Source organism: Trichomycterus rosablanca, chromosome 22 (assembly GCF_030014385.1).
Source record: "Trichomycterus rosablanca isolate fTriRos1 chromosome 22, fTriRos1.hap1, whole genome shotgun sequence".
Taxonomy (NCBI): Eukaryota; Metazoa; Chordata; class Actinopteri; order Siluriformes; family Trichomycteridae; genus Trichomycterus; species Trichomycterus rosablanca.
Window position 1 is genome coordinate 1,565,001 of NC_086009.1, and position 14,531 is coordinate 1,579,531.

The window sequence follows — 14,531 nt, forward strand, 5'->3', positions numbered from 1 at the left end:
TTTTGATCAATATTATTTGCCATTGGCTCAGGTACATGTCAAAACAAATGCTTTGTATTTCATTGGTTTAACAGCCTCATTTGACTCCTTATAGAGCTACCACTGGCCAATCGGAGAAGGTCCGCCCTCTAAATGCTAGTCTGTGATTGGGTGGTTAAATTTCGCCCGCCTGCTCTAAGCTGTAAACACCTCTACCTGAGTCAGCACTCAGCTCTCATGATCAGGAACGCGGTGAAAATGCCAAAAAGTAAACTTTTGAGGCAGCGAGGAACGGACTTCCTTACTTGGTGTAATGTCCGGCATTTTGGGGTGTAATGTCCTCCTTTTTGTTACTATGAATCTGGCCACCCTAAATTGAAGAGTAAATCAGACAGTGAATTGGACATTGAATCGGACAGTGAATTGTTCAGTGAATCAGACCGTGAATCAGACAGTGAATTAGACAGTGAATCGGACAGTAAACTGGACAGTGAATCGGACAGTGAATCGGACAGCTCCATAGTGAATTAGACAATGAATGAAGAAAGGAACTGAATCGGACAGTGAATCGTATTGTAAATTGGATAGTGAATTGTTCGGTGAATCGAATAATGAATCAGATAGTGAATCGTTCAGTGAATCAGTAAAGAGGTGGTAAAACAGAGTGTACACGTATATGTGATAAATGAAGGCGGTAATTCATTCGTTCATTCATTCATTACTTTTAGTGAACAATCTGATTAAAATATAGAAATAACGGGGTGACGTGGAAGAAGCGTGAAATACGAGGGGCACCGAGAGGGGTGTGGGGTGAGGGGTGTGGGGTGTGGATGGACGGGGGCAGAGAGGCGGAGAGAGAGAGAGAGAGAGAGAGAGAGAGAGAGAGAGAGAGAGCAGCGGGGTGAAGCAGATTAAAGGAAATTGAAAAATGAGAAAAGAAGGAGGAAGCAGCGGCGAGAGGAATGGAAACTGATAGGAGCGGACGCTGAATCAGACACGAATCACACACACACACACACACACACACACACTAGGTTAATGCACCAGTCTGTTCATGAAGGTAGAGGACGATACACGCTGCTAGTAACCACCTCAACCCGATCATGGTCACATGCCCCCGCCCTCTTCCTGCACACTGACCGGCACGTGTTGTGTTTTGAACATGTGATTGCACCACTAACTGGTGCACCTCGCATATATTGTGGATTCAAAAAAGGGACATCAGGCCACCTCGCCACCTCTAGGGGGCAGTTCCCCCAAACACCACCACACTGGGGTGAGTTCCCCAAAACCCCAAAAGCAAGTGTGAGAGGAAGAAACTGTGATATATAGAAGAACTTCCACATGGAGCGGATGAACAAGGCGCCTCCATGCCCCCTCTGCTGGCCAACAGTGGCAACGCAGAAGGACGCATCTCTTAAACGTGACTCACTGGCTAATTCACTGGCTAATGAGCCTCGTTCCATACAGTTTTGAACTTAAACCATTCCAGTTGTTAAAAGACTCTCAGATCCAGTCCCTCTTATTATGATCTGATGTTCGGTAAGGAACGTGGGATGGAATGCTGCGTCGTTTGCAGCCTTTTTTCCCTGCTGCTGTGCGCTAATGACTGCGCTAATAGCTGCAGCAGAGCAGAACATGCGCTGAAGCAGAAGGCATGCCGTGCATAAGAAAAAGTCTCCACCCCCATACCGCTGCGCTAGTTTCTCCATGATTAACACACAGCCCTCGCCGCCACAGGTCTGACGAAATTAGGACGCGCTCCTCTTACTCCCGGGATGGCCGAGATCAGGGGTTTTAAAACTTTAGGTGGGTCATGAGCCGAAAAAAACGGGTCACAGATAAAAATAGTTATAATTAAATAAACGAAATAAAATTTTAATAGGCACATGGTAAAGAAATGAACATGTGCGCAAACGCCTTCTTGTGGAGGCTTTACGCTACGTCTTGTAACCCACAGTGGGACCAGATCAGTATATTTATATATATTTATAAGTATGTTTTGTAGTGCGGGTGAAGAGAAGCGGTTGGTACTGCACACATGTCAGAGTGAAGGTGAAATACGATCGGGAATTGTGGAACATGCAAAACAGCGCCCCCCGGTGGGATGTAAAGGTGGCGTTACCTGTGTTTATCTGTCCGTTGCTCCCCCTCATCATGTGGCTGAACTCCTGGCAGCTGGCGCTTTGACTCTGACCGCCCACGTTGAAGCACAGCTCCTCCACCAGCAGCAGCGCCTTCTTGCACAGGTCTTCTTCCCAGTCCCCCGACATCCTCCAATCCGCATCGCACTCCGCGCCCCCCTCCGAAAAACTCCGCCGGCCGCTGTACGGCCCTCAGCCACCCGACGCCGACCGGACGAGGCTGTTCTCGGGAACGCTTCTGAAGACCACGCCCTTTCCGTCGGACCACTTAGTTAATTAAAGTGCGTCCATGGGTTTGGCGAGCCACGCTCATCCTTCCGAGTGACAGCGTGGGTTGGTTAGCCGGCTCAGGCGCAGCTCCTGGACTCCACGGCGCTTTTTGGGAGACGATCCGGAGCCACTTAGTTTAATTACAGCACCTGGATGCCATGACCGTCGCCCCGGGCGCGGCGCTCAATCTTCCGCCGGGTTTCTCGGCCGGGAGGAAGAAAAAAATAAAAGCAGAAGCTGAAGAGTCGACATTCGCTGATCAGAGTTTATTTATTTACATATTTTAAGGTGGTGCCGAGGCTCAGGAGTCCTCGTCATGGTGGAGACGTTCTCTCGTTCTCGTCTCCTGGTTCGCTCTCTCGTGGTTAGAGCTGTCCTGTTTATCCTGCGGATATTTCTGGCCGTAGGTGTTCCGATTCGGTCTGTCAGAGCCGAGCTGGATTATGGGTCGTCCGTCCTGGTTCCTGAGGGATCTTGTTGTCTACATGGATCACAATAAACAAGGTTCAAGAACATCGACCGAACACAAAGCAAGAAATAAGAGGTTAAGCGGGGTGAGGGGGTGGGGCTTGAAACAACAACCTTCTGATTGCTGGTATGTTAAACGCTGAGCTAGCACCTGCTAATCGTTTAGCCGTCGTTGCTAGCGTTCCCGGCCGCAGAGAGCCAGCGCGGGTAATTTGTCTGCGTGTCAGACCGGCTCCATCTGAGAGATCTCGGTCGGCAGGGCTGCTTCGCCCCGAGCTCATTTAGTCTGAAGAAACGAGGTCGACGCCCCACCTACGCCTCTCTCTGTTCTTCTCTTCTTTTACCCTCCTCGCTGGGTTCGCGTCTCGCCACGGGGCTAACCTAGTGAGAGCGGGGCGCGCTAATAATAAAACCCGAACACCTGCCTACGACCCAGCGCCTCGCTCTCCTGTGAAGTTTCTTTTCCAGCTATCGTCCCAACGCTCCCATTTATCAGCCGCTCAAGGCTGCGAGTGCGGAGACGAGACGAGACAGGACGAGATGAGACAAAATGAGACAAGACAAAATGAAATGAGACAATATAAGACAAGACGAGACAAGACAAGACAAAATAAGACAAGACGAGACAAAATAAGACAAGACGAGACAAGACAAGACAAAATAAGACAAGACGAGATGAGACAAAATAAAATAATACAAGATGAGACGAGATAAGACGAGACAAGATGAGACAAGACAATAAAGATGAGACGAGACAAGACAAAATTAGAGGAGATAAGACCAGGCAAAATAAGACAAAATTAGAAGAGATGAGACATAATAAGACGAGACGAGATGAGACAAGATGAGACTCGGTTCAAGACTTTTGTCCCAGATTAACGGCAGCTGGATTAAAGACAGACATAAAGTTTGGGGAAGGACCACAGCAGAACTAATTTGTACCTCACATCCTACTATATAAACTCCCCAGTTGTAGCTTAGCAGTTAAGGCACTGAACTAGTAATCAGAAGGTTGCCAGTTCAAGCTGTTGGACCCCTGAGCAAGGCCCCTAACTCTCAGTTGCTTGAAATATATTCAGTCTCTTTGCTAAGTGCCACAAATATAAATGTAGAGATCAACAGTGCTATCAGCCGGTCAGGCGTCTGCATGGACATGTTCGGCTAACACACACACACACACACACATACACACACACACTGCGTGTGTGTGGACTTGTGGGAGGAAACCGGAACATCAGGAGGAAAACTCACAGACACGGGGAATCGAACCCAGACCCCCGGTCTCTAAAGTGTCCCCAGTTATCAATTAATCAGACAGACTCTCTCACTCGAAAAAATGCAGGTCCGTCTCGGTCCGTCTCGGCCCGTCTGGACGTTCTGTCCGCCGCACAAACGAGCTGGAGATTAGCGCATTAAAAAGCTTCTCGCTTCCATCGCAGGATCAGTAAATCTGTCCGAGTTCGACTCTAAAACGCTGCGTGGCTCAGAGTGAGAGATGGACGCCTGGCACCGGGCGGCCTGGAGAGACGCCAGCGATAGACGCCAGCGACGGAGAGACCGAAAACGAATCGAGAGACGGAGAAGGCTGAGAATGCTAATGAGGAATCGTAGTGATGGACAGACGAGAGGAGGAAGAGCAGGAGGAAACGAACACGGCTATACAGGGAAACGACAGGACGATATGTGGACGCTCGGTCAAGATCCAGGTAAATAAGAAAATAAAGAGTGGAAGATTCGGACACCTGACTATTAGCTTGTTGGACAGAATAGCAGCTTTAACAGGAGCCGCTCTTTTACGGCGTTATTTGTGCCCATGTCTCAGTTGATGCTCCGGTTCATTCCAGAGCTGTTTATCAAGCATATAAAGCAAATCGTTTTATTATAAAAGCAATTTATTACAGATGTTAGCAGCTGCTTATATGTGTTAATGTTTCATACCACACATGTCGGAGGGGGAGGGTGATAGTCTGTGGCTCTCCTTGGCCAGAACAGTGCCGGCACAGGTGGTGGAGGAAGATCCGGTAGGTTTTATTTCAGGTCGTTTGTTTTGCTTGCTGTTAAATTCGGGGTGCGTTTGTTCCCCCTCATTTGTTCCCCTCGGTGTCCCACTTCTCACACGCGAGAGCTTTATTGAGCGTTAACTCTTGCCAGATTCCAAACTCTTCCTATTTACTGGTTTAATGACTGGTGACGTAGATTACACAGCCAGAAGTATGTGGACGCTTGAGCATGGGCTCCCAATTCATCCCAAATGCGCTTAGTGCTCGTACTGTTCACTGGCCTCATAGGGTGCAGTATCCCGTACGGATCAGCCGCCCCCTGCTGATCCGGCAACGACAAACCCTGTTTCAGTGGCTGTCCCTCCCCCTACAGACACACAGCCAATTGCGTCTGTGTAGCCGCCGGGCCGACTGATAGTCTTGCAGCGTTTTCTAATATGTATGACAGACAAATACGTCCTTAAAACGAGGACATTTCTTCACCGAATGTGAGACTTACAGGGGGGAGGGTTTCCTTTTTTTGTTTTTACAGGAAAACCATCCCCCCCCCCCATTCCGAATAGTCACGTTACTAAATCCAAATCCGCGCCGCGTCTCTGAAACCCGAACCCTCTCGCCGGTTCAATATCCTCCGGAAAAAAGCAATACACTGCAGCTGGGACCCGGGAACCGCTGAGGTCACCGTCCAATCACACCGCAGCCGGTCCGGTCACCAGCAGGGTCAACGTCCAATCATACTGCACGAACGTCCGACATCATTCAATCCCACAACGTGATGAAAACTCGGCTGTAAAACGCGGCAGATCCCGACACCGACACCGACGGCTCGTTCATTAAAGGGCGTCCCAATACTTTTGTCCAAACAGTGAATAAGTTCTGTTTCTGCCCGAGGCACCAGATCCATTTTAGCACCGTTATCAAACACCATCTGAGGAAAGGAATCGATGATATCGGGGGGTTTGAGGTTTAACAGGTACACACTGGACTACATTCAAACAGCAACTTCCTGTTTAATCAAAGGAAGGTCCGTCATCGATCCCGAGTGAATGCGCTGGTGCGCACAAAGCCAGGCCTATAAAGACATTTGACAGAGTTTGGTGAGGAGGAACTCCACTGGCCTGCAGAAAATCCAGACCGCAATTAGATTAAAAGACTTTGGGATGAATTGGAACGTTGACTGTGAGCCAGACCTTCTGATTTAACATGATCAAAAGATTCAGAGAATCCAGAGAGATCGATGTATGTAAAGAACAAGACTAGAAACCAAGATTAAATCACTCAGATGATGCACACCAGAGACTCTGGACTCTTTGGGTTCGAATCTCAGCTCTGCTACCGGTCGACTCGGCGCCCCCTAGCGGGCACGATGAATAGAACGCCTTTATTTGCCATATATATATACACAGATGTACACTCACTCACTCACTCACTCACTCACTTTCTTAACCACTTATCTGTACAGGGGAGTGCTGGAGCCTATCCCAGCTTTTCAATGGGCGCAAGGCACACAGTAACACCCTGGACGGGGCACCAGTCCATCGCAGGGCAGACATTCACAGGCAATTTAGTGTCTCCAATTAACCTGATTGCATGTTTTTCGACTGTGGGAGGAAACCGGAGCTCCCAGAGGAAACCCACGCAGACACAGGGAGAACATGCAAACTTCCTGCCTGGGGATCAAACCCAGGACCTTCTTGCTGTGAGGCGACAGTGCTACCCACCGAGCCACCGTGCCGCCACACAGATGTACAGTACAATGAAATCAGCCGTTGTACGACGCCCCTGGAGCTGAGAGGTTTAAGGGCCTTGCTCAGGGGCCCAGCAGTGGCTGAATGGCAAAGCTGGGATTCAAATTCTCAACCTTTCAGTCGATAGCTCTACCCACTAGGCTACCACTATTAGTGGTACCTGGAGCACAAAAAATCACCCGCATCCATCAGTTCCTCTCAGGTCCCTCTTAAATCCTGACCGAAAGCGAAATACGCGACTGAGGCGGCAAATCGGAAACGAAGGCTGGTGGTTCTCCTGTTATGATCCGGAACGCTGCGACTGACAGCGCGCTAATCCATTACGCTTATCTAACAGGATGTTTCTACCATACCGTCACGCTGCACTGCTGCTTTTGTGGAAACTCCACGCTGCCGATTTCTTCACCACCTGATCTCTGGGGCTTGTTTTTGTTTCGGTCCTGTTTTTTTTTTCCATGCCCTCCTGCTAAATCTGATTCTACGCCGTGCCAGACGTCTCGCAGGATCGATGACGGCGGAACGGTTTTCCAGCGAGGCCCGGCGTAAATAACCTAACCGGGTTTTTCCTTCTTCCCTCGGCCGTTTTTCCTTCACTGTTAACGGACTGTGCCGACAGCTTAGGTACGAGTCGAGGCTTAGATTGGTTCCGTGTACCCATGTGCCCTCCTGACATGACAAGTGTGTTTGGGAAAGTGAAATCCGTCCCTGGAGTTAAATACAAGCCATACATGTCCTCAGCACCATGTGTCATATCTAGGGTCTGACCAGTATGGACGTTGTACCACTAATCTGGACACCAATATCGATATTACAGACCTGGTGAGGATTGTTGTGGTGGCAAGTTAACAAGTTCAACCCAGAAGATCCACAGATTTCAGCTTTTATCCAACCCTGCTGTGATAAAAGGTCCAGCCAAAGATTCAAGTTCTACCCGGTCAGTCTCTGTCCAGTGAGAGTGAACTAGAGCGCATCCTTGTTAGACGCCCAACCAGCTCATTTTAGTATCTCCAAGTTTCCTGACTGTATGTTTTTGGACTGTGGGAAGAAACTGGAGCACCAGGAGGAAACCCACACACACACAGGGAGAACATGCAAACTTCACACAGAAAGGACCTGGGACTCGAACCCAGGACCTTTTTGCTGTGAGGTGACAGTGCTATCCACTGGCTCAGTGGGTAGCACTGTCGCCTCACAACGAGAAGGTCCTGGGTTTGATTCCCAGGTGGAGCGGTCCGGGTCCTTTCTATGTGGAGTCAGGTGAATTGGAGACACTAATTTGTCCATGACTGTGTTAGATATTAAAACTTGAACTGATGAATCTTGTGTAAGGAGTAACTACCTGGTCACTAGGGTCTGACTAATATGGACAAGTTAACAAGATCAACCCAGAGCCCTTCAACCAACTCAATTTAGCATCTCCAATTATCTTGAAAATGGAGCTCCCGGAGGAAACCCACACAGACACGGGGAGAACATGCAAACTCCACACAGAAAGGACCTGGGACTCGAACCCAGAACCTTCTTCCTGTGATGCAACAGTGCTACCCCCCAGCCACCCTTTACAAATACAAATAAATGTAAAATGTATAAAATAAGGTTCTGTATAAACTCATTTTATGGTGGCTCGGTGGGTAGCACTGTCGCCTCACAGCGAGAAGGTCCTGGATTCGATCCCCAGGTGGAGTGGTCCGGGTCCTTTCTGAGTGAAGTTTGCATGTTCTCTGGAGATACGAAATTGTCCATAATGTAACCAGTGTGTAAAATATGACCTTAAAATCCTAATAAATAAATAAATATCTACATGACATTCGGTAACCGTAGTTCCAGGATCCCTCCGCGTGGTGGCGCTGTTTCATTGACGTTTATTGAAACTTGCTTTTATTCGCATCGTCTCGTTTGTGTTGAATTTGCGGAGATAATTTGTCACCCTCACACTTCAGGTAAGAGTTAAATGTATATATTATTAGTTTTTCTTTACATCAGCATGAAATAAAATGTATAAATGAATTAAAACGACGATATAAATGCTGAACTATTGAACGAGTTGTTGTATTAGCTGCGTTACGGTTGCTTGTTGGAGTTAATATCGTGTCTGGGTCGTTTCCTAAAGTGTTTATTCGACTTCAGTCGTGAGTCCTGTACAGTAGAGCACTACATAGCCAAAAGTATTTGGACACCTGACACCTGGCTCTACATCCCGTTTCAAAAAGAAATGGATCAAAACTCTGAGTTTCTTTAAAACAAGCTTTTCCTCATGTCCTCATGTCTTTATAGAGCTTGCTTTGTGCACAGATGACACAGAGGACCTTTCCTAAACTGTTGCTGCAATGTTGAAAGCATGTCATTTCAAAGTAAATCAAATTAAAAGTTCAGTTGTCACATAGACACAGTCATACCCAGCACAACAGGCAGTGAAATGCTTCTGTGACTGCCCACGTTAATGGACAAAATATGTATATATATTTATATTAATATTTATATAAAAAATAGAAACGTTTTAAAATATAACAAGTGCAGAAAATGTAAAATAAAAATAAAAAACTTCTATTTTTAATTATTTAAAATGTTCCAATTTTCTACACTTTTTACAAGTTTAATTTCCTTCATTTAAGTGCTTTATTACACTTGTTAGCAACTGGTAAAGCTGAAACGCATGAATTCAACAGTTAGAAGGGGCGTCCCAATACTTTTGCCCATGTGAGGTGCTTGAGCGCTACATGTAATGGTATCAGACTCAACAGTAAACATGCTACGCTAAGCATTCGTGCTCACAGTGATGATTTATTGGAAGGTAAAACGTTAAATCAAGGTTAAATCATATTTATCTGCTTACGCATGTGACCGTGACATAAGATAAGTACTGCAGCGGTTCGAATCTCAGCTGTACGACTGAATGACCTGGCAGGGCATCAGACGGGCGTGATGGCGTACGTGATCGGGCATCAGGGCAGCACTGATGGACTCCAGCAGGAGAAGAACTGAACGTGTACTGAGGGCGGCACCAGGTCTCATCTCCTCACCGTGGACACACAGACGGAGATCGTTTCACTGTCAGGGGCATGCTATAACTGAGTGACGTGTGTGTGCGTGTGTGTGCGTGTGTGTGCGTGTGTGTTTCATGTGTAGGTACATCACTGTGTTTCTGAGGCGGATTTAAGCTTGTGTGTGCATTTGGGCTCATCTGTGTGTGTTTGAGCTCATGTGTGTGTTTAAACTTATGTGTATTTGAGCTTGTGTGTGTGTGTTTGAGCTTGTGTGTATTTGAGCTTTTGTGTGTGTTTAAACTTGTGTGTGTGTGTGTGTGTGTGTGCTTGTGTGTATTTGAGCTTGTGTGTATTTGAGCTTGTGTGTGTGTTTAAACTTGTGTGTGTGTGTGTGTTTGAGCTTGTGTGTGTGTGTGTGTGTGTGTGTGTGTGTGTGAGCTTGTGTGTATTTCAGCTTTTGTGTGTGTTTAAACTTGTGTGTGTGTGTGCTTGTGTGTATTTGAGCTTGTGTGTGTGTGTCTGAGCTTGTGTGTCTAAGCTTTTGTGTCTGTGTGTGTGTATGTTAGTGTGTGTTTAAGCTTGTGTGTGTGTGTGTCTGAGCTTGTGTGTGTGTGAGAGAGCTTGTGTGTTAAAGCTTGTGTGTGTGTTCATGTGTGTGTGTCTGAGCTCGTGTTTGAGCTTGTGTGTGTGTCTGAGCTTGTGTCTGTGTGTGTTGGAGCTTATGTGTGTTTGAGCTTGTGTGTGTGTGTGTGTGTGTGTGTGTTTGAGCTCGTGTGTGAGCTTGTGTGTTAAAGCATGTGTGTGTGTTCATGTGTGTGTGTCTGAGCTCGTGTTTGAGCTTGTGTGTGTGTGTGTGTGTGTGTGTGTGTGTTTGAGCTCGTGTGTGAGCTTGTGTGTGTGCTTGTGTGTGTTTGAGCTTGTGTGTGTTTTAAGCTTGTGTGTGTGAGAGAGAGAGCCTGTGTGTATTTGAACTTGTGTGTGTGTCTGAGCTTGTGTGTGTGTGTGTGTCTGAGCTTGTGTGTGTGTGTGTGAGTTCTGTAATCTATAGACTTGTAGGAGGAAACCGGAGCTCCCGCAGGAAGGACCCTGGACCCTGACCAGGGAATCGAACCCATGCCCTTCTGACTGTGTTGTTGTGCGGTTTCCTCTGTGTGTTGTTACGCTCTGTTTCTAGAAGCCAGCAGTGTGATAAATAAAAGGGCGATCAGGAGGAGGGGGCACTTACTTTTTCACAGGGCAGAACTAAGCGTGGAAGAGTTGTCGTTTGATATACGAGGCTCTGTGGCGCATCTCTGCGGCGTGTCCCGGGCCGGTACGGTTTGTGTATGATGAGAATAGATGTGTTAGCCAGTGTGTGTTTTATTCATGAGGGTGGATGATAAAGCATGTGTGTGTGTGTGTGTGTGTGTGTGTGTGTGTGTGTGTGTGTGCGTGTGTGTGGTGCTTATGATGCTGGATGTTCAGGGAATTGTGTGATGTGTCCATATATCAAGGTATAAGTGATGCATTATTGAGACGGGGCCGCCATACGGGCGTGGTGGGGCTGGGGGGGAGTTGGTGGCGAATAATCAAAAATTACACATTTTTCCCCCAATATACCTCCCTGTTTAGTCGTATCCAATTCCCTGATCGTATTTCATCTCTATTGCTGCAGCCCTCCAGTCCTGACTGAGGAGAGCCTTAACTAACACACACCATAACACGTGACACAGCCAACCACTTCTTTCTGTTTATATGGAGATCCGTATCGCGCACGGAGAGTAGCGCACTGATCTCCGTTATCCCCCGTCTCTGTGCAGCGCCACTATTTAGCCAGCAGAGGTCGTAACTGCAGCACTTATGAGGAATCCTGACGACCCTCCCTCCCCCAGACGAGCCAATCTTTGTCCGTATAGTCACCCGGGCGGTCCTGAGCAGAGCTGAGATTCGAACCCACAAGCTTGGGACGTCGGCTCTAAAACAATCAGCCGTGGTCTAACATACGAGGCTTGGGTGACGCAGCGGTCTGTTACGCTAGTGCACCACCGGTGAGATCCGGGTTTGAATCTTGGCGGTGCTGTCGGCCCTGATACTTTGAGACCAGTGTTTCTTAAATCCTTGAGTTACCAGGATTTGAGGTGTTTTACCCTCTACAGTGCAAAATATTATCAAAAGATTCAGGAAACCTCTGTAATGTGCAGTGCAAGTGAAAAACATGCCAATGAGATCCTAAATTAATTATGTATGAAAAATTCTATGCATCCAACTTTGCAGCAACAGTTTAGGGAAGGTCCCTTCCCGTTCCAGCATGACATGAGCCCTGACCTCAGCCCCACTCGGGCACAAATTCCCATACACAGACACACTTCTTGTAAGAGTATTGTGAGAAGTTTTTCACAGAGGAGCGGCTGAAATTGGTGGTCCAACAAGCTCACGTGCAAGCGTCCAATTACTTTTGACCTGTCGGTCGTTTGCGGGTCGCAGGTTCCGGACCAGCAAGGTTATGGGGTCAGAACAGCACCAGTTATTCAGTGAATAAGCACAGAACCGTTCTGGAACTGCTCTGGAACCGAGTCCAGAACCAGAACTGTTCTGGAACCGTTTTGGGTTCCAGAACCGCACTGGTTCTTGCTTTTTTCCATGTGAGCATTACAGCGGGACACAATTCCACATCCTGTGATGGACGATTTTGACTTCATCATCCCTCCCCTCCCCCCATTAACCTGGGTGTGTGTTTCACCCTGCTGGTCCCCTCACACACACACACACACACACACACACACACATTAGTATCTATCATGTTTCTGGGCCCCTAATGCCCAGCGCTTTGTTTTGTTTGATGTCTTGGTAATGGTCAGTGGTGCCGTCATAGCCGGACCCACCAGTGACTGGACGTCTGCTTTATAAACTGGTCCCAGGACGGTTCGGTGAGATTCAAGAACCACCGTGAATTAAAACCTGACAGTCCGAGGTCGAGCGAGCTTCACACTGACGCTTCTGATTAACTGGACGAACTTCCTCCCATCCTGAACCTGAAACCACTGTTCCATTACTTAGGACTCGTGTAATCAAAGCAGCTCTGTTTATACGGGCACAGAGAAGTCACAGTGTGTAGTCGATCACGTCTCATATAAGAGCTGCACGAGTTCCAGTCATTCAGTCACAGAAGAGGAACGGGCGCAGAAATGAATCAGGCTGTGCTGTCGGCCTGCGGGGCGCCTAGACAGACGCTCACATTTGTGCCGTTTGTCCAAAGTGACTTGAGACTTGGGGCTTGAACCAGCAACCTTCTGAGGACTAGTCTAGTACCTTAACGTTTACATTGACATTTTCGGCATTTAGCGGACGCTTTTATCCAAAGCCACTTACAGTACAGTGGCAATATATGGTCGAAACAATTGAGGGTTAAGGGCCTTGCTCAAGAGCCCAACAACAGCAACCTGGCCATGGTGGGACTTGAACCAGCAACCTCCTGATTACTAGTCCTGTACCTTAACCACTAGGCTACAACTTCCCTCAACTGCTGATGGTCCAAATTGTGCTCCTGCCTTGCACCCACTGTTTCCGGGAATAGGGGGGTTGGGGGACAGAGCCCACCACGACCCTGACCAGGATGGAACAGCGAAAGTTTACACACCCCTGGTCGACTCAGAAACATACACAAAGCAAAACTCAGTAGTGGAGCACGGAGCCCAGACCTCAACCTACTGAACACCTTTGTTGTGTCGCCTCAGCACCGGACACCTTAAAGCACTCTGAGCTTAAAGGGAACAAATTCTCACAGACACACTCCGAAATCTTATGATAGGCCTTGCAGAAAGGGCGGTGGGGAAGGGGGGGTGATGTTTGGAGATTATAACTCCATGTTGGTCCCCATGGTTTTAAAACTGGATGTCCAGCGAGCTCACGGTCAGGCGTCCACATAATTTTGACAAAATCCGGTTCCTCTCTCGCTCTCTGTGGCGCTTGATCTCGCCCCGCTCTCGCTCCATCCTTCCATCTAAATTATCGATAAGATCGTGGAGCGGAGAGACGGATAGAAAGAAGGCCGTCTGGGCGTCTCTCACACACACACACACACGGCGCTCTACTCATCAACGTCATCCTGGTCCGGGGGGAATCGTGCGCTGCACTTCCACTCCGGAGAACCACACGGTCGCAGGGACGGAAACGAGGATCCGTCCTCCACGCCTGAGCGCTCGGGATGGGAACGGGACGCGGACACGTCTCGGACACGCCGATCTCTTCACGCTACCTCTCGCGGCGCACGTCCGGGAGCCAAGCTTCCCGTCGGCGTGCCATAATTCCTCACGAGCACCGTGCACGTGCATGCTCGCACGCACACACTCATAAATCAAACGACTATAAAACACAGCTCGCCGTCTCAGACGCAGCGCCGGTCGAACGAAAGCACGGAGCGAAAACGCAGATCCGAACGCGTCCCGGTCGCCTGAATCCTCCAGCCTTTCTGCGCCCGCCGTCATGCCCGTTACGATCGTGCCGCCTCGGACGCCTGGTGCATGCAAGGAACAAAAAAAGTCCACATACTCTACCTGGGATGGACGGATGCAGGATGCGGGAGATGGATGGATGTCAAGGCTAGACTGAGACGGAGAGAAGAAAAAGCATCGTCCCTCCTCGGCTACCCGCTCTCTCTCCTCTCTCTCTCTCTCTCTCTCTCTCTCTCTCTCTCTCTCTCTCTCTCACAGCTTGTTTTTTTCCTCTCTCCCGCTCTCTCTCTCTCTTAATCTCTCCACCCTCCCTCCCTCCTCCCGCTGCTCCTCTCGCTCTCCGGCGTGTGCCTGGAATACCAAACGAGCTCCGTCCCCGTTCGGCAGCTCCACCAACCTCCCCGATGCTCTTTTGATTCATTCCGCTGATTCACTCGATTCACTCCAATGAATTGATTCCCCGAAGCGAGCGTAGTGATTCATCACTTGCTTCAGTCGCCCTCGTTTT

At 48.5% G+C, this 14,531-nt stretch overlaps 1 protein-coding gene across 1 annotated transcript in view; it reads right to left on the reverse strand.

The window, feature by feature from the left end:
- Positions 1-14,178, reverse strand: part of syt3 (synaptotagmin III) — a 36,515-nt gene extending 22,337 nt beyond the window's left edge. Inside the window, exons 1-2 of the mRNA XM_063018998.1 lie at positions 14,126-14,178; positions 2,105-2,874 (exon numbers count right to left, since the gene is read on the reverse strand). Coding sequence (XP_062875068.1) covers positions 2,105-2,252 — 148 coding nt within the window. The 5' untranslated portion in view covers positions 2,253-2,874; positions 14,126-14,178. The remainder of the gene's footprint in view (positions 1-2,104; positions 2,875-14,125) is intronic.
- Positions 14,179-14,531: the final 353 nt, after the last annotated feature.